The 20,045-nt window shown below is 43.9% G+C and overlaps 1 protein-coding gene across 1 annotated transcript; it reads left to right on the forward strand.

The window, feature by feature from the left end:
• Positions 1-816: 816 nt before the first annotated feature.
• xbp1 (X-box binding protein 1) lies at positions 817-10,245 on the forward strand. Its single transcript, XM_078226979.1, has 5 exons — positions 817-1,177; positions 2,237-2,333; positions 2,578-2,697; positions 6,365-6,528; positions 9,058-10,245. The coding sequence occupies exons 1-5, from the start codon at positions 981-983 to the stop codon at positions 9,245-9,247; spliced, it is 768 nt and encodes a 255-aa protein (XP_078083105.1). The 5' UTR covers positions 817-980; the 3' UTR covers positions 9,248-10,245.
• The last annotated feature ends 9,800 nt before the right edge of the window (positions 10,246-20,045 follow it).

A 20,045-nucleotide genomic window follows, 5' to 3' on the forward strand; every position in this document is an offset into this window, starting at 1 on the left:
CTGTATACCAATACATGTGACAATAATAAATCAAATCAAATATAAAATATATACACAAAAAATATACAGAATTATCATGATAGATAGCAACACACCTATACATTATTATCAACATTTGTTTATTTATTAGAGTCACAAGTAGGCTTACATTCACACTGCAATTAAGTTACTGTGAAAATCCCCTCGTCACCACACTCCAGCACTTGTTCGGAAAGACTAAGGGAGAATTTAGCATGGCCAATGCGCCTAACCAGCATGTCTTTCGGACTGTGGGGAGGAAATCGGAGCACCCGGAGGAAACCCACGCAGACACGGGGGGATTGTGCAGACTCTGCACAGACAGTGACCCAAGCTGGGAATCGAACCCAGGCACTGTGAGGCAGCAGTGCCAACCACTGTGCCACTGTGCCGCCCTAATAAACAATTAGACAGATAAATACATACATAATTATTATTCATCCAATTAAATATACATACGCGGAAATATTCTTAGTTAATTGCGCATTGTATAAACCTTACATATCCTTATATGTAGTCTGTGGTTATACATATTAATAGATAGATGCTATGTATCTGTGGGTGATGCTACACTTTATTATGTTTACAGAGGGACATGATATTAGGGGTGTGATGATATATATAAATGTAATGATTGTAGATTGTAGCAACTTAATAAACAAGGACGGTCGCCATCTGAGATATTACTTTCATCAGTTAGTCCAATAGGAGAATAGGTTTTCAGTGATGTACAGGCTGTACAGCCAATGATATTGAAACACGACAGTTGAAATTAACCCATGGGTGCAGTATCAGAACAGACGGAGTGTCAGAGAGAGACAGAGAGGGAGGGGAGGGAAGGGAGCCTTTTTGTGGCTCATTGCAATCACCACCCAGCATCAGGGGGAAACGAACTAAAAGTATCATTGATTTGCTTCCCCCCCCTCCCGATACATTGTCAGGGCGAGAGAGAGAGAGAGAGGATGGTGGCGATGAACACTGCGGGCTCGGCCAAAGTGCTGCTGATCCCGGGAGGGAAACCGAGCGGGCTGGAGGTCAGCCGTCACATCTCGGTGGTGTACCCGTCCCAGAGCGACTCGTCCTCGGCGGCAGCCGGCCACGGACACAGGAAAAGGCAGCGGCTCACTCACCTCAGCCCCGAGGAGAAGGCACTGCGGAGGTAGGGCAGGCTGGAACGGGGGACACGGGGGGGGGGGGGGTGAGGGGGCGGAAGAGACAGAGAGAATGTATGTGGCCCTTTGTCCGCAGTCACTGCGCTTTTTTTATTTAAAGTGGGACTGAAGGGGGCTGACAGCGGATCCTGGGCACATTTCCCCATTGAGTTCGCGGAGTGTAGCCAGATTCTGCATGCTGAAACAGCAATGCCGCGGTTGTGCGGCAATGACTGCTGTTATTGTGTGTCGTTCTGCTTTCCATGTCTGATACATTTCTGCCTGCGTGGCAGCTCAGCTAGACTTGCGCATCACACAGCCGACCTTTGACTCGCACACTTAAAAAAAAAACTAAATATACATTCTCTCTCTCCTATTAACCAAAATCAAGCTCTGTTTGAAGGATTGAAACTATAATTTTTCTCACTATATGTTCATATACACTGTCCTTATCTGTGTAATTTTAACTAAAACCAAGCTCTAATTAAATGATTTAAAATCTCACTATAGATATACACATTATCTATCTGTAATTTTAACTAAAACCAAGCTCTAATTAAATGATTTAAAATAATCTCACTATATAAATATACACATTATCTGTGTAATTTTAATTAAAATTGAGGCCTGATTGAAGAATTTAGAAGAAACTAATTTCTCTATATATATTTTATATTCTATATATACTGTGTAATTTGAACTAAAATCAAGAGTTTACAATGAAGCAATTTCTCTCTAATATGTGTATACCCTATCTCTGTGTAACTTTAACCAAATCGTGTTGTTTGAAGGATTTACAGTGAAGCAGTAATTTCTCATTCACTAATATGTGTATTATATACATAATCCCTATATCTATCTGTGTAATTTTAACCAGATCAAGTGCTCTGAAGGATTTAGAATGAATCAATAACTTATGTCTAAAATATATATACATTCTGTCTCTCTGTAATTTCAACCCAAATCCAGTGCCGATTTAAGGATGAAGCGATTTATTTGCTATATCTCTGATTTTTAAGCAGAATCTAGCACTGATTTAAAGCAATAATTTTGGTTTCTATCTGAAGGAAGCTGAAGAACCGAGTGGCGGCACAAACAGCCCGAGACAGGAAAAAAGCTCGCATGTCTGAGCTGGAAGAGCAAGTGTTGGAGATGGAATCTGAGGTGAGGGGGGGACTGACATCCTTTTAAAAAGAATAAGGCTGAGTCGTCGAGCTCCGACTGTAGCAGCGAATCAGATTGAAAAACACTTTGACTTTGTTTTCCCCTCTCAAATAGAAGGACTTAATTTATTCCCCAATGGGGACTGAAGGTTAAAATATTTTTCTGTAGCGGGGCAGGGAATTTTGTGGATCCACAATATTGAAGGTATCTCTTCTCTCTCCCCCACTCCCCCTCCTTCCCGCAGAATCAGAAACTACAGATCGAAAACCGACTCCTACATGAGAAGACACACAGCCTTCTGTCTGAGAACCAGGAGCTCAGACAGAGACTAGGCATGGAAGTTTTGGATACCGAGAAAGAGAAGGTAATGTGTCTGCGTGTGTGTGAGAATGAGAGGGAGGGATTGAATCCTGTTCCTGTGAGTCACAGGATTGCACAAGTTTGAAAGCACTTGGGGATTTTTTTAAGTGCTCTGATCCAGGCTGGAACAGAGAGCTTGCAGTGTTACTTCTGGGAGAGGCTGAATGGTTTTCAGCCATGGGATTTGACAGACCAGCTGTGGTAACCGGGAGACGTAAATTTGCATATCCGGGAGGCTCTGAAATTGTCCTCTTTATTTTATCGCATCCCCCTCGGCCTCCTGCCAGCTAACTATTTGCATTCATTAACATTTAAATCGATTTATTTATTTCTTGATTTCTTGTTAGAGCCAGGGTAAACATTGCAGGGTTGGTCTGGATAAAGTGCTCCTTGCAGTGTTGCTTTTAAAAAAGCAACCTTTTTTAAAAAAAAGCTGAACAGTGGAGCACACTGAGGATTTTAGTAACTTAACCAATCTTTGAATTGGAATTTGGCATAGTCCAGGCCCAATAAGTGTGACTCCCAACATCCATTTTATTAAATTCATCTCCCATTACAGCACGGTGGCATAGTGGTTAGCATTGCTGCCTCACTGCGCCAGGGACCTGAGTTCAATTCCCAGCTTGGGTCACTGTCAATGCAGTCTGCATGTTCTCCCTGTGTCTGCGTGGGTTTCCTCCCAGAATCCGAAAGATGTGCTGGTTAGGTGCATCAGCCATGCTAAATTCTCCCTTGGTGTACCCGAACAGGTGTTGGAATGTGACTTCATTGCAGTGTTTATGTAAGCCTACTTGTGACACTAATAAATTAACTTTAAAACTTCTGTTTCTACCTGCCCCCCTGTTTTTTTAAAAGTTTTTATTTAATAGTCACAAGTAAGACTTACATTAACACTGTAATGAAGTTACTACAAAATTCCCCTAGTCGCCACACTCTGGCACCTGTTCAGGTCAATGCACCTAACCAGCTCATCTTTCAGACTGTGGGAGGAAACCGGAGTACCTGGAGGAAACCCACACAGACACAGGGAGAATGTGCAGACTCCACACAGACAGTGACCCAAGCCAGGAATCTAACCTGGGTCCCTGGCGCTGTGAGGCAGCAGTGCTAACCACTGTGCCACCATGCTGCCCTTGCCCTTTCCCCTCCAATTTTCATTTTTAACCTTAAACTATTAAATTTACCATTAAGCTGGTGACCCCCATTTCCAAGGAGTCTGAGTCTACACAGATGGGCTTGGAGCCTGGATGGTGTAACAGCAAGTCCCCTATACTCTGACCTATCCAATGCTTACACTCCTGGAAAATACATTTTATCTCTTCTCTCCCCTTAACTCCTAATCTTGCTGATATGGTAACAGTGCACATATTTCACAATAGGCAAGGGGAGCGAGCGGTAACAGTTAGCATTTTGAGGATGGTGGAGGTGGGGAAGAGATGAGACCAGTGGATGTAATGTTTGGATTTTCAAAGGGCTCCTGGGATTGGAGGTATTATGTTAACATGCATTGCTTAATGGACAGAAAATAGTGGGAATAAGCAATCAATTTGAATTGGCAGACTGTTACAGATCAGTAAAAGTAAAGTTTAAGTTAATTTATTAGTCACAAGTAAGGCTTTCATTAACACTGCAATGAAGTTACTGCAAAATTCCCCAAGTCGCCACACTCTGGAGCCTGTTTGGGTCAATGCACCTAACCAGCATGTCTTTCGGACTGTGGGAGGAAACAGGAGCACCTGGAGGAAACCCACGCAGATATGGAGAGAACGTGCAGACTCTGCGCAGACAGTGACCCAAGTCGGGAATTGAACCCGGGTCCCTGGGTGCTGTGAGGCAGCAGTGCTAACCACGGTGCCACCCCTTGCCACCATGCCCCTTGGGTAGTACTTGGGTGAGGGCCTCAACTATTTGCAATCTATAATCAGTAACTTGCATGAGGAGACCCATGTTTGCTGATGATACAGTGAGGTGGGAAAGCAAATTGAGGAAAGTGAAAAGGGATGAAGATGGGTTCAGTGAGAAGGTTTATAATGGGGAGAAATGTGAAGTGTAGCAGCAAAAATACAAAATCAGAATATTTTTTTAAATGTTAGTATTCTGAGGGATCTGGCTATCCCTGTGAACTTAACATTGCAGGTACAGCAAGGAATTAGGAAGGCAAATTACTTCTATTACAGAGGGATTGGAACACGAGCAAAGAAGTCTTTCTACAGTTGTATAGGACTTTTGTAAGACTTCACCTGTAGAGTTTTCATCTCCTTGTCTAAGGAAGGTATACTTGCCTTGAGAATGCAACAAGGGTTGATTGGACTCTTTTGGATAACAGGGTTGACTTGAGGCTAGATTGAGTAGATTATGTTTCTACTTAGAATTTAGCAGAATGAGGGAAGATCATATCTGGCATGCAAGAATGATAATATCCATTTATCCAAATCATGGTTCCCCACAGTGTGCTCATTTACATAACCCCTTTGAAATGAAAGGTGAAGAATAGTTGTACTGAAAAGGCTCTAGTTTGATCCTATTGAAGTATTAGATTTTAAGGTGCTTAGACAAACAAATGTCAATAGATTTAGTCATAGATACTTCAAGTGGACTTTTCCCCTTCTTAAATGGAGGGTGAAAGACTTTGCTTTCCCTACTTCAGATAGTATAGCATGCAAGGAAGGACATTGAGATCCGTACCTGCAGAAAAGTCTGAAATTTGAGGTTCTGCAACATTTCTTGATACTACTGAATAGTCTTTTGGTTGTGATGTACCTATCCATCCCCGCAATCATTGCACACTCTTTGATAATGATGGGAACCAAGTACTGAAACTAAGAATGCATTTAACACTACTTTAATCTTCCCTGTAACTATCCTAACTGCAGTGTTGCATTAGGGCTTAAATTTTGGGCAGGTGTAATTTTCTGACCTGGTAGTAATATTGTGTCTTGAGGACGCTTGCTGTAAATGAGTTTTTGACAGCAGATACCAATGTGAATTATTGAAGCCTAGTTCATGATGCAGTGAGTTTATGTTCAGAAGTGGCCATGACAGTTTTGTGCCAGTATGTTTAATATCTATTGTATGGTGCTCTACTACAAGAACACTATCAGTGGAGAGAAAGAACTCGATATCCAAGTAACTGCTCAGTACCCAATTCCAAACCAGTTGCTTTATAGTTGAGTGTTGACATCCCTCTTCTGCATCTCAGTTTTCATTCCCCCCCCCAAGGCAGCAAAGCATTTGCTTGGGGCCCTTGCTCTGACCACCACCTTCCCACCCTACTGCCAACAAAACTGCCTCCCTCTTCTTTGAAGATACTCCTTCAAGACATGCCTCCTTTGTCCAAGATTTTGTTACCTAATCTGTATCTCTTTTTATGGCGTGGTGTAAGGTTTTTTTGCTCACGTGACTGTGGACTAATGGGGTTGCATTTTACTGCACGGTAGACATCAGGATTGTAAAGTAATGCTGCAAGCAATGTTAATGGCAGAGCAGGCTCATGGGGCTGAATGGCCTTCACCTGCTGGAGTTTGCATTTCCATCTCTTTGCACACCACATCATTGAAACCTGCCAGTGTAATCCACCTCACGTTAACCATGCTACAGTACTGTGTAAATAAATGCAAGTTGTTCATGAAAGCTCAGTGCTGACCAGTTGCATCTTTTTGTTCTGTTTGCAGATACTTCTCCAGGCCAGAGTGGATGAAATCAGCCTGGCAGCTGGGTCAGCTGAGTCCGCAGCACTCAGACTACGTGTGCCTCTGCAGCAGGTGCAGGCCCAAATGACTGCCAGCCTGACAGCTTCCACATGGATACTGACAGCAATAACTCTTCAGACTCTGAGGTAAGCCTGGGGTTGGCCCAGATGGGCACCAGAGCAGGGATGGGTGAAAGCATCTGTGGGACCACCATTGAGTCACCACCATAAAGCTCAAAAGTAGCATGTCTAGCAATTCCATCAAACACTTGTGCTTTGTCAGTAATTATGGTCTTGCATGTGTGATGGGTCATCTTTTGCTGGACTTTCCCAAGGAAAATAGCGACTCCTTTATCACTTAGCATTGTTGAGGTCCAGTAATGAAGTGACCAGCTCTCACCATGCCCAGCATTACCTTCTGACAGCTATGTCCAAGGCGTTGGCCTAGTGGTATTATCACTAGACCATTAATCCAGAAACTCAGCTAATATTCTGGGGACCAGGGTTCAAATCCCGCCAGGGCAGATGGTGGAATTTGAATTCAATACAAAAATATCTAGAATTAAGAATCTACTGATGATCATGGAACCCATTGTCGGGAAAAACCCATCTGGTTCACTAATGTCCTTTAGGGAGGAAGTTTGGCATACGTGTGAGTCCAGAGCCACAGCAATGTGGTTGACTGTCAACGGCCTTCGGAGCAACGAGGGATGGGCAATAAATGCTGGCCAGCCAGCGATGCCCACGTCCCACGAATGAAGAAATTAAAGACAAACTCTGGATTGACCAGAAGCCGAATACCACTACCACCCATGACAAACATCCCTGTTCATGGGATAAGTAATTCATTCATAAAGTAGGGTACTAGTAAATTGCATGGCAGCTTCAATCATTTCTTGCTTTTTAAACTCGCATTTCCAGATGGTTTTATTAAGGTCAGAAATAATTAAAAAAATAACAAGTCCTGAATTATTGTGGGTGAGTTGGGAGCAGTGACTGAACATGTATTTGAATGGCTGGGGTCTTGCCATGGCTTTTCAAAGGTGGTGACTTGCACAGGGTGTGATGGTGGGAGTTGAGTGACTGGGGATGAGCCACGGGAGGGAAAGTCTGCTGAAAGGCTATTGCATTTCTCCTCCAATGCACAAATCTCAAAGCAATATGCGAATTATTTCATATCCCGCACCTCACAATGAAATTAGTGTCCAATTCGGGATTTTTCTTTGCTGAAAGACAGCATGTACTTTTTTCATCAATACTCATTCTGTACTAACATTTTTTTTCATGGCTCCTTTTCTTGGGTTAGTAACCTGCCTTCACTCTCATGCACCAGGATTTTCACTATCTTCTAGGATTTCAGGTACACTATCGTAGTTCCTGCTTTGGGGCAGATCAGACTAAAGGCATTCCTGGATGTTTTGCCCCAATCAGAACACTTGCCCAACCCATATTCGATGGAAACTTGACTTGAGGCTGTCCAATTCCTCTCCAGCGAGGAGGCCCTTTACGGCCTGAAAATCATGGCACATTTCTGGGCTGCATCCAGATCCCTCCAAGGCAAAATGTGTCAAACCCAACTATGATATAAATTAGAAAGTCATTTTGACTTTAATTTCTCTTCAAAGTTTTGCAGCTTTTTATTATCTTTAACTCTGATCTTTAAATACACACCATGTACTAAAGTTGACTGAGCATTTGTTTGGACCGAACAAATTTACTTTTTTTCAATCATAAATTCAGAAAATCCTGTCCGCAGTTTAAATCTATGTCCTGAAAAGGAATGGTGTGGATTGTATCCTGGAATATAAGAATCTCAAGATAGCTAGTGTTTTTTAAAATTCATTTGTGGGACATTGGCGTCACTGGTTGGCCAGCATTTATTGCCCATCCTTAGTTGCTCTTCAGAGGGCAGTTGAGAGTCAACCACGTTGTTGTGGCTCTGGAGTCACATGTAGGCTAGACTAGATAAGGACAGCAGATTTCCTTTCCTAAAGGACATTAGTGAACCAGATGGGTTTTTCCAACAATGGTTTCACGGTCATCAGTGGATTCTTAATTCCAGATATTCTTTATTGAATTCAAATTCCACCAGCTGCTGTGGTGGGATTCAAACCCAGATCCCCAGAACATTCGCTGAGTTTCTGGATTAATAGGCTAGCAATAATACCACTAGGCCATCACCTCCCTTAGTTGATGCACTGTCTTCTAAACCAGTATAAAACATGGTGTGTCATCTCCTAAATCAGTATAAAACATACTTTGTTTTGTTTTTAAAAAAATTTCATGAATTATGACCAGAGTCCATACTGCACTGAAACCCATACCATCAATCTCCTGTACAGCAATCAGTATCACTAATAGTTTGAGACGTGATGTGCAAATGATCATACTGACAGTAAGACATTTTCCAGTGGGTGATCTGAAACCTACTGCCTAAACATGGTTAACAGGCTCTGTCTTTTCCACTATTTTGAGGTGATTCTTTCAGAGGCTCTTATCCATCTTGGTTGCCCTAAAATCATCAAGTATGTGACCAAATTGCCCAAACTCATACTATTCCGATTCACACAATTGCGCACTTTGACTTGAGTTTTCTGCATCATTTAATGTCTGACCTGTCAGTGCTATGGAAACATCTAACTGACTATTTGTTTCTCTTTCCCCTCCCACCCTCAGTCTGATCTCTTCCTGGGCTTTCTGGACTACTTTGACCCAGAAGCCTTGCTCCGATTCAGCGAGGAGGAGTCTCGGTCCTTTGCTAACCTGGAGGATTGCGCCTACAGCGAAGACAATGATTCCCTACCAGCCTCCCACCCTCCTCCTCTGGGGGCCCCATCAACAAAGCTGGAAGCCATTAATGAACTGATCCACTTTGACCACTTCTACCACAAGCCTCTTGCTGAGGCCAGCCTAGTACAGAGCAGCGAAACTGCCATCAAAGTTGAGCAAGCATCTTTCAGTGCCACGGACGAAGGAATGGCCAAAGCCCCTATAGAAGTGGAACTCAAACAGGAACCCTTAGAAGACGAGTTCATCACTGAACTGGGACTTACGAACATTCTTTCATCCAGGCAAAATCAAGAACAGCCCATCTGTCCCATAGATTCCTATAGTGACTCTGATTATGAAGGATCCCCATCTCCTCTCAGTGATATGTCCTCCCCACTAACTCTGGATAACAGCTGGGAGGACACTTTCACGAGTGAACTCTTTCCCCAGTTAATAGCTGTGTAAATGGTCACGGCAACTCCCAAAACTTGGCTCAAGTAAAGCTGGATTCTGTCTAGTGCATCCAAGGCAACTTACTGGCAATAACCAAGATTATGTTAAACAAGTTGCCTTGTTTGTCCCAGAGCCTTTCAGCTATTTGAACACTTGCTTAAAATGTAACTGTAAAGCAAGTCCTTGTGCCTGTGGCTTTCGCTGTACCAGCCCCAATGTCTTTGCTACATTTTGTCCCACAGCAGGACTGGAGGTTCCTCACGTTGCACCAAAGTGGGTCTATATCATTGGAAACTGATACATGAGCCTGTATCCTAGGTTGTCATTTGTTATTTTGTATACCTGGATGTAGAGATGACGGGAGTAGAAGTTGAAACAATTATCCTTGTTTTCCACTGTAAATTATCAATTAAATATATTGTACTGGAATATCACGATGCTGTGGTATACAGACCAGCCACTCCCCTAAATATAGTGCTTCTATACGTATGGACGCATACTATATACTAGGCCTATTTTCCTGTAATAAAAATTTACTATGTAAATGCTTGTCTGATTTTACCATGGGCTGTATGTTACTGTAAGATGCTTCTCAATTTTAATATTTAAATTCGTGCAATTAAAAAAAAAAAGTGCAATGAATTATGGTCTTTGTGTGTTATGCGGAATAATTTATGGATAAGATGGAGCTTCGTAATGAAATTGTAAGTATGAGACTATTGAGCAACCAAATGAAGAATGGACACTGGGTGAGGATGACAAGCTATGAACATTGAAAATTGGCAACCATGAGGATTCTTTTACCCAATGTTAGAACATAGATGATTTGTTAGCTCAATATCTCATTCACACTAATCTTTTGGTGAGTCAATGTGGTATTGACAGTGCTATCATACAGCACAAACTCACTAATGCTTTATTTGGTTCCACAACCTACTGAGCTCTAGAACTCATTACAATTGCTCTTTTTGGTCAAACAAGTAAAATCAAATTAACGAAGAGACAAATTAAAATGGGCGGCACCCAAAAGGAGGGAACCTCAAATCAAAATGTGATTAAAGGGGTCAATAATGCACCGCAGACCCTGCAGTGCCCAGTGGGCACGCAAGTGTTAACGGTGCCCTCCGACACTCCATGCTCCCTCTCCAGAGACACCCGGCTGTGATTATAGCTGCACAAACTCAATACAACCTTAGTCCAAACATAAACAAAAAAAGGTCTAGATAAGAGTGAATGGCTTTGACAGCATGAGAACACAAAACAGCAGGCTGCTATCTGATCTCTACTGAAGTTTATAAATACACAGTTCTCAACGTTAACTCTCCACGGCAGATGGGGGAGGATTTAGAGGAGCACCACAGCTCACTGTACATGTAACTGTGCCATGCTTGTAAATGTTCCTTACAAGTGTCCTACTATCAAGAGGGATATACTTTAAGTCAGGCTCCTACCGCTTAATTGCCTTAAAATTAAATGAATATCTGACTGCCAGGTTTCTTGGGGTTTGGAAACCAAGCAGTGAAAGGAACTTGGGAGCTGCAAGCTTGGGAATGTTCAGTGCCTTTTACAGCATTCCTCGGGGGCCAGGAAAGCAGTAGTGCTCCCTTCATCCCATCAAGGAAGCCTTCACCCACTCCTTCCTGATCATGGCCTTTCTCTTATCCCCAACGTATCTAGTGATTTTCCCTGCACCGTAAGTCCTGATTTCCACCCTGATTCTTGCTCTCTCTCTCTTCCCCCACCATTAACCCCTAATCCCAAGCTCCTTAAATTTCGGAGACTGTTCCTCCACTGGTGCCTTGACAACAGTTGGTTTTCCATCATACATTATGTTACAAAATGCAAAACATTTTGGACTCACCGTGAAGGAAACTACAAAGCAAATCCAAAGTGGTTTATGCCCACTTGCATTCAATATGATGTTTTACCCTTCGGATTCTGCCCAGCTTTCTGAGGATATCACCAGAAGTAATTTACACTCATGACAACAGAACTGGACTTGGAATTGGAATCAAATCAAGATGGAAAACAGAAGGAGGCCTCTGAAAAGAAAGAAGAAGAAGCTGCACAACAGTGTGTCACGCAAAGCAGGAGGGAGAACGTGATTGCAGATGCTTTATTGCAACTTTCATGAAAGAAGGAGGAATGTTTATTGTTGGAAGAGAAAAACTCAACTGGATTATGCTATTATATTTGCATGCTGAGATATAAGATGGATATGTTTTATAGAGTACTAATAGTGTGAAAACTAGAAGTTTCGAATAATGAAGCTATCTTTTCATATTGTTCATTTCATAATTTCATTTTTAAGGGGTAGGTGTGATGATACTATGTTATTTTGATATATTTTAATATAAAGTGGGGTTGCTTAAGAGGCAGTGTTTTGTCTGGTAAACATAAATTAGATGTTAACAAAGCAGGCTAATGACTGATTTTAGCCAGGAACGTGTTACTTGATGGAATTAATGGACCTTTTGTTTATTTAGGTTCGGTATACAGAGTCATGCGAGTTTTTGATTAGGTTGATTGACTAGGGGAGTGTCATGTGATTAATGGGAGAAGCTAAGCTTGCAGGAAAGCCAGTTTCATTTTCATTTTAAAATACAAGCAGTTGCTGCCTGGGCTGACAGAAGAAAGAAGTGTCTCTCTACCTCTCTCTCTCTCTCTCTCCAAAGGCTTTCTGAAAGCTCAAAGCCTGGTAACCTGAGTCAACGCAAGTATGCATGTGTTTTGCTAACTAATTTTAAAGAGAGGTTCAAGAGAGAAATACTGCTTGATTGGAAGTCATAGTGATAGGCCAGCAGTTAAGAATTGTATCTTGTCATGTTTAAGTATTGTTTAATTGTTAAAAAATAGGATAATTCATTTGTTATTGTTAAACTATGTTGTTAAATAAAGTTTGTTCAGTGAAGGCTTCCCAGATTGTCAGTAGAATTGCACCTGGAGTGAAACACATTATCCTCACACTAATACCAAAATAGAAAGTTGTCAGGGTCTTGTCTGGCTTCATAATATACCTTGGGGTTTCTGATCTGGTATCCGAACACATTATAATCAGGTCCTGTTGAACTGCTGAATTCCTGGCCCAGTCATTTTCCCCAAGTTTTGAGCTTCCTCCTTACCATCCTGTGGATATTGGAACCAAGTATCCTCCCCCACCTCCCCCGCCCCGCCCCTCTCCCTGCCGTGGCCTCACATCACCGAATGAGCACCTTAAGGGAACCATTTTCTCCAGTCTTGCCCTCGCAAATTCTCTGCCATGGGAAGGTGATGGCCTAGTGGTATTACCGCTAGACTATTAATCCAGAAATGCAGCTAATGTTCTGGGGCCCTGGGTTCAAATCCCACCACGGCAGATGGTGGAATTTGAATTCAACAAAAAATATCTGGAATTAAGAATCTACTAATGACCATGGAACCATTGTCGATTGTAAGAAAACCCATCTGGTTCACTAATGTCCTTTCGGGAAGGAAATCTGCCGTCCTTACATGGCCTGATCTACATGTGACTCCTGGCAATGTGGTTGACTCTCAACTGCCCTCAGGCAACTAGGGATGGGCAATAAATGCTGGCCAGCCAGTGACGCCCATGTCCCACGAATGAATAAAAAGAATCGCCTCCACTAGCTACTGTTTGAGTCACTACTCGCCTTTCCCTTGTGACTTGCCCCACCCCTGGCCCCACTACTTGCCCCCCGAGGTTCCTCTCACCATCTCCCCCTTGCTTTCAAAATCCTCCTTAAAAGCTCTTATCTTCAATCATCCTTCCAAGCACCTTGAGATGTAAGATTGTTGACATTTCCCAGTGGTGAGCGGTCACAGTAACAGTAATGCATGAGTTGTGTATTTGAAGGTTTCTTCCTATCCTGTCTCCAACAGGTTCTGGGAACATAGCGTTGTGATCAGTGGAGCAGAGTAACATTGTACTTATACAAAATTAGTATCAAGCCAGTGGCAGTGCCTGGCCAAACATTGGTATAGCAGTGGAAGTACAATATATGGTGCCTGTAGCAATGCTCTCAAAACATTTTAGGCCATTTTTGGTCAGTTCATATACCAGGTGAAGTATTAGCCCATTCTTTCACTCCCAAGACTTTTGAATGGACCTATCATATATTAAGCTGATCTTTCTCTACACCCTATCTGTACCTGTAACACTACATTCTGCACCCTCTCCTTTCCTTCTCCCCTATGTACTTTATGAACGGTATGTTTTGCCTGTAAAACATGCAAAAAACAATACTTATCACTGTTTCTCAATACATTTTAAAGTTTATTTATTAGTGTCACAAATAGGCTTGCATTAACACTGTAATGAAGTTACTGTGAAAATCCCCTAATTGCCACACTCCGGCGCCTGTTCGGGTACACTGAGGGAGAATTTAGCATGGCCAATGCACCTAACCAGCACGTCTTTTGGACTGTGGGAGGAAACCGGAGCACTCGGAGGAAACCCACGCAGACATGGGGAGAACGTGCAGACTCCACACAGACACTGACCCAAGGCCGGAATCGAACCCGGGTCCCTGGTGCTGTGAGGCAGCAGTGCTTGCCACTGTGCTGCCCATGTGAAGAGGTCTGCCTGAAGCACTGACCCCCTCAGTCTGTTGCTGGGGACTGTTCCTGAGCACCAGAAATAGCTCCGCCACCTGGAGAAACTTAGGCCTCTACTGGAAAATCTCAGTCTACCTCCTTTTAATTGGTCTTAAGTGGCTCTTAACAAGCCGATGAATTAGCCACAGGTGGGCAGGTAGTAGTGTCACCTCACCGATCCCTCCTTCCAAAGCTGGTCCAGGAGCAAAATGGACACTGTGCTAAAGAAGGAGATAAATATACAGAGTCGCTGAATCCCCTGAATGTTAAGAGTTCATACGCTTACTGGTGTCTTGTCAGTTAACCTGTTCAACTGTTGGTCAGAGGCAACATAAGAGCAGACATTCTGGGTGGGATATTTCGGCCGCACTCGCCCCGAGGCTGGGAAATCCCGCCCGAGGTCATAGAATCATACAGAGCAGAAGAGGCCCTTCAGCCCATCAAGTCTGCAACAACACATTAGAAACACCTCAACTCCCGCCTAATCCCATCTGCCAGCACTTGGTCCATAGCCCTGAACGTTATGATGTGCCAAGTGCTTATCCAATTAACTTTTAAAGGATGCGAGGCAATCCGTCTCTACCACCCTTCCAAGCAATGCATCCCAGACCCCAGGCAGCATCCTGGCAAATCTCCTCTGCGCCTTCTCCAGTGCAATCATATCCTTCCGATAATATGGCGACCAGAACTGCACACAAAACTCTAGCTGTGGCCTCACCAAAATTCTACACAACTCCAACATGATTTCCCTGCTTTTATAATCTTTGCCTTGATTGATAAAGGCAAGTGTCGCGCATGCCTTTTTCACCAGACTACTAGCATACCCTTCCGCTTTCAGAGATCTATGAACAAACATGTCAAGGTCCCTTTGTTCCACAGAACATCCTAGTGTCCTACCATTCATTGAGTACTTTCTTGTCAAATTACTCCTTCCAATCACCTCACACTTTCAGGTTAAATTCCATCTGCCACTTATCTGCCAGTTTGACCATTCTGTCTATATCTTCTTGTAGCCCAAGACCCTCCGCCTCACTGTTAGCTACCTGTCCAAAGTTTGTTTCACCCACAAACTTACTAATCTTACCCCCCACATAGTCATCAATATAATTTATATAATTGATGAATAATAGGGGGCCCAACACAAATCCCTGTGGCATGCCACTGGACACTGACTTCCAGTCACTAAGTTAGAAGTTTCTATTCCAGTCCCTAAAGCAGCCTTTTGTCATCACCTTCTGTCTCCTACAACTGGGCCAATTTTGAATCCACTTTATCAAATTACCCTGTATCCCATGTGAATTTACCATCTTTACAAATCTCCCATGTGGGGCCTCGTCAAAGGCTTTGCTGAAATCCATATAAACTATATCGACTGCACTACCTTCATCTACACACCTGGTCACCTCCTCAAAAAATTCAATCAAACTTATCAGGCATGACCTCCCTGTGACGAAGCCATGCTGACTATCCCTGATCAATCTTTGCCTCTCCAAGTGGAGATAGATGCTCTCCTTCAGAAGTTTCTCTAACAGTTTCCCTACTTGTAGTTCACTGGTCTGGAGTTCTCTGGTTTATCTCTACAACTCATCTTATCTCTCTTCTGAAATAGCGGAACCACATTAGCTGTTCTCCAATCGTCTGGCAGTTTATGGTGACCAGAGCTGCACTCAGTACTCTCACTGTGGCCTCACCAAAGTTCTATACAACTCCAATATGACTTCCCTAGGTCAATGGACCTTTGCCTGGTCTGTGTCCCGCCCGCTATGGTTCCCATGGCGGACAGGATGGGAAAATTCCCTCCTCTGTCTGGAGTAATCCCCACCATTGCTTTTAAATATGAATAAGGGTGGTGTGGTGGTTAGCACTGCTGCCCTATTATGTTTGCCACTGTCGACTAAGGGGCACAAAGAATCACGAGGTAGGCTTAAATACTTAAACACTGGGAGCTGTTTATTGAGGGTGTTCACTCATTCACAGTGATGGTCTAAGACTGTGCAACAGGGTCCCACACTGGGTGGAGCTAATAGTCATGATGTGGAGATGCCGGCGTTGGACTGGGGTAAACACAGTAAGAAGTTTAACAACACCAGGTTAAAGTCCAACAGGTTTATTTGGTAGCAAAAGCCACACAAGCTTTCGGAGCTGCAAGCCCCTTCTTCAGGTGAGTGGGAATTCTGTTCACAAACAGAGCATATAAAGACACAGACTCAATTTACATGAATAATGGTTGGAATGCGAATACTTACAACTAATCAAGTCTTTAAGAAACAAAACAATGTGAGTGGAGAGAGCTAATAGCCCAGGGGTCGCCTGACCTGTACTCTTAAAGGGACAGTCCACACCCCAAAACCCCAACATCCGATACATACATCACATGCCCCACACCATCCACAGCCAACAGTGGGAGGGCTGAGGGGCTGAGAGAAAGTGGGGAAGGGACCTGCATCAACTTCACAATCTATATTGCTTTGAGGTGAAGGCCTGGGTGGGGGTGCGAGTGTAGTTTCCAGTAGTCACTCTGCAGCTTGGTGCTGGTACTAAGGCGACCTGGGTCAGGTACTGCAGGTCTGTTGAACAACTGTCGGGCAGCCCTACAGTAGGCTGATCACCCTCAAGAGAGGCGGATTGAAACTGGAAAGATTTCTGTTCTGTAACAGCTCAGTTTCAGGTTGGAAACTTCCTCTTTTGAGCTTGCCTATTTCAGGAGTATTTACAACAAAGGGACTGTGCAGAAACTGTAGAGGGGAAGTAAATTCTACTGAATAGCTCCATAATCTATCAATATAATGAAGTGAAGTATCTGTACAGCTAGCCACATCCGTCTGTTATCTGTTGCTTTTTTTTACTTTGGAACTTCTGATTGGAGGCATCGAGGAACTTATCCGGATGTCACATCAAGACGTTTAGCTCACAGCAATGTTATAGCTGAGACATTCTGCAATACCATTCACAATGGGTGAAATTTTACTGGTTCACCCCGCCCATTGATGGGTGGAGTGAGCTGGTAAAATCGCACGAGAGCCAAGAAATCAGAATTGCGCCCGATTTATTGGCTCTCCCGATCTTACCAGTAGGGGTTTCCGGCGAGATCAGCCTCTCTTTTGGACAGTCTTAGACCATCACTGTGAATGAGTGACCACCCTCAATAAACAGCTCCCAGTGTTGAAGTATTTAAGCCTACCTCGTGGTTCTTTGTGCCCCTTTGTGCCCCTTAGTCGACAGGGGCAAACATAATAGGGCATTTCCAGGTGGGGCCATGGAGGGGTGGGGTATATAGAGGCAGGCTCTGGAGGTGGGGGGCAGGCTGGGCAGCCTGATTAGGGAGGGAGGGGGGGCCCGCTGTCTGCAATCGGTGGGGGGATGGAGAGGCGGGGTCCTGAGACAGGGGGGAGGGGTGTGATCATGATTGGTCTGGGTGGTGGAGGGTGCGGGGCTACATTTTTGGGTGGTGTGGGGCTTCCAAAATCTCTTTACCTCTATACCCTTCTTTAAAATGCCTCTTAGTCTTACTCTTTGGTCAAGTTTTTGGTCACCTGCCCTAATATTGATTTTTGTGGCTAGGTATCAAATTCCGTTTGATAGCGCTCCTATGAAGTGCATTAGTTTGTTATTTGAAAGGCTGGTTGAAGTTGTTGGAAACCAGATAGTGCTTGGGGACATTGGACGTGGCATCAACACTCTCTTCTGCAGATAGTGTGTGGGAGGACGGCGTGAGTAATATTGGTTGTAGAACTACAACCGCTTTGAACATTGTTCATTGCTGAGGTCAAGGTGGATGACATAGCAGCAACTCATGTGACATTGTAGCACCAAGTCCCAAATGTTATCTACATCCTATGAGCGTGACCTTCATAGGATGTGGTTCTCTGCTGCATCCGCTCCTCCTTCTTGAGTGTTGTTGGAGCTGCACCGGTCCACGCAAGCAGAAAGTATTCCATGACACTGACTTATGCCTTGTAGATGTGTGCACAGGCTTTGAGGAGGCGGGAGGTGAGTTACTCGCTGCAGAATTCCCGCCTTTGACTTGCTCTTGTAGCCACAGTGTTTATATGACTGGTCCAGTTCAGTTTTTGGTCAATGGTAAATCCCCGGATGGTGTGGGACACAGCGAGGGTAAAGCCATTGAACATCAAGGAGCAACAGTTAGGTTCTCTCTTGTTGGAGAAGATCATTGTTCAGCATGGATGAGGCATAAAGATTTCTCACCATCTGCCAGCCCAGGCCTGAAGCTGAAGGTGGAAAAGCAAATTGCGTATTTGTGACAAAGGGTCGTCTGGACTCGAAACGTCAGCTCTTTTCTCTCCTTACAGATGCTGCCAGACCTGCTGAGATTTTCCAGCATTTTCTCTTTTGGTTTCAGATTCCAGCATCCACAGTAATTTACTTTTATCCTCATTAGTTTTCTTTTGTTGAGAAAATAACTTGGCCATTTTGAGTTTAGAATACTCCGAAGAAGAGAAGACGAAGGAGTGATCTGATCGAGGTGTACAAGATTATGAAGGCCATGGACAGAGTGGATAAGGAGCAGCTGTTCCCCTTAATTGAAGGGTCAGTCATGAGGGGACATAGGTTCAAGGTGAGAGGCAGGAGGTTTAGGGGAGATGTGAGGAAAAACCTTTTACCCGGAGGGTGGTGACGGCCTGGAATGCGCTGCCTGGGAGGGTGGTAGAGGCGGGTTGTCTCACATCCTTTAAAACGTACCTGGATGAGCACTTGGCACATCATAACATTCAGAGCTATGGGCCAAGTGCTGGCATTAGGTGAGAGTTCAGGTGTTTCTTGCATGCCGGTGCAGTATGGATGGGCTAAAGGGCCTCTTCTGCACTGTATGATTCTATGATTCTACGAAACTTTCCCAGGGCCCTGGCCAGTATTTACCTCCCAACCAGCACATGAAACCCAAATAATCTGTCATTGTAGGTTTGTGGGATCTTGCTATGCACAGTTTGGAGCCACATTTCCCACATTACGACAGTGATTGCATTTGGGCCACCCTGAAGAGGAGTTTATCATTTAATCATAGAATCCCTACAGTGCAGAAGGAAGCCATTCGGCTCATCGAGTCTGCACTGACCACAATCCCACCTTATCCCCATAACCCTATATGTTTACTCTGCTAATCCCCCTGACACTAAGGGACAATTTAGCATGGCCAATCAACCTAATCTGCACACCTTTGGACTGTGGGAGGAAACTGGAGCACCCGGAGGAAACTGTGCCACTGTGCTGTCCCATTTAAACTTATAATTTAAAGTTCTTTCTCTCTTACTCACAGTAAATATATTCCATCTTAAAAGCCCAGAATGCTCATGATAATTCACTATTGAACTGGTGCAGCTATTAATCCTGGGAGTCACTCCCTGGGATAATTCCTGCAGCTCACTTGTGAGCTGTTCAGGAGTAATTACAAGAACTTGTGACACTATGTACAAAGAAAGTGAAAACAAAATAGCTGCTGAAGTGAACACTCCGGGTATCATTAGGTCAATCTTTGCAAATAAAAGCTGTGGACTAATCCAGGCTCAGAATCTGTATCATGTGCGGAGATCAAGGAGGCAACTTTTATAATGAATCTCAAAGCATTCGGGGTAAAGATATGGCTGACCCACTCCAAGGATACGCTGAGAGTCTATATCATAGACTCATATCACACATTCCGGTCTGTAACTTTGGGGGTGGCACGGTGGCACAGTGGTTAGCACTGCTGCCTCACAGCGCCAGGGACCCAGGTTCAATTCCAGCCTTGGGTCACTGTCTGTGTGGAATTTGCACATTCTCCCCATGTCTGTGTGGGTTTCCTCCAGATGCTCTGGTTTCCTCCCACAGTCCAAAGATGTGGGGGTTAGGTA

This window comes from Mustelus asterias, chromosome 13, assembly GCF_964213995.1.
Source record: "Mustelus asterias chromosome 13, sMusAst1.hap1.1, whole genome shotgun sequence".
NCBI lineage: Eukaryota > Metazoa > Chordata > Chondrichthyes > Carcharhiniformes > Triakidae > Mustelus > Mustelus asterias.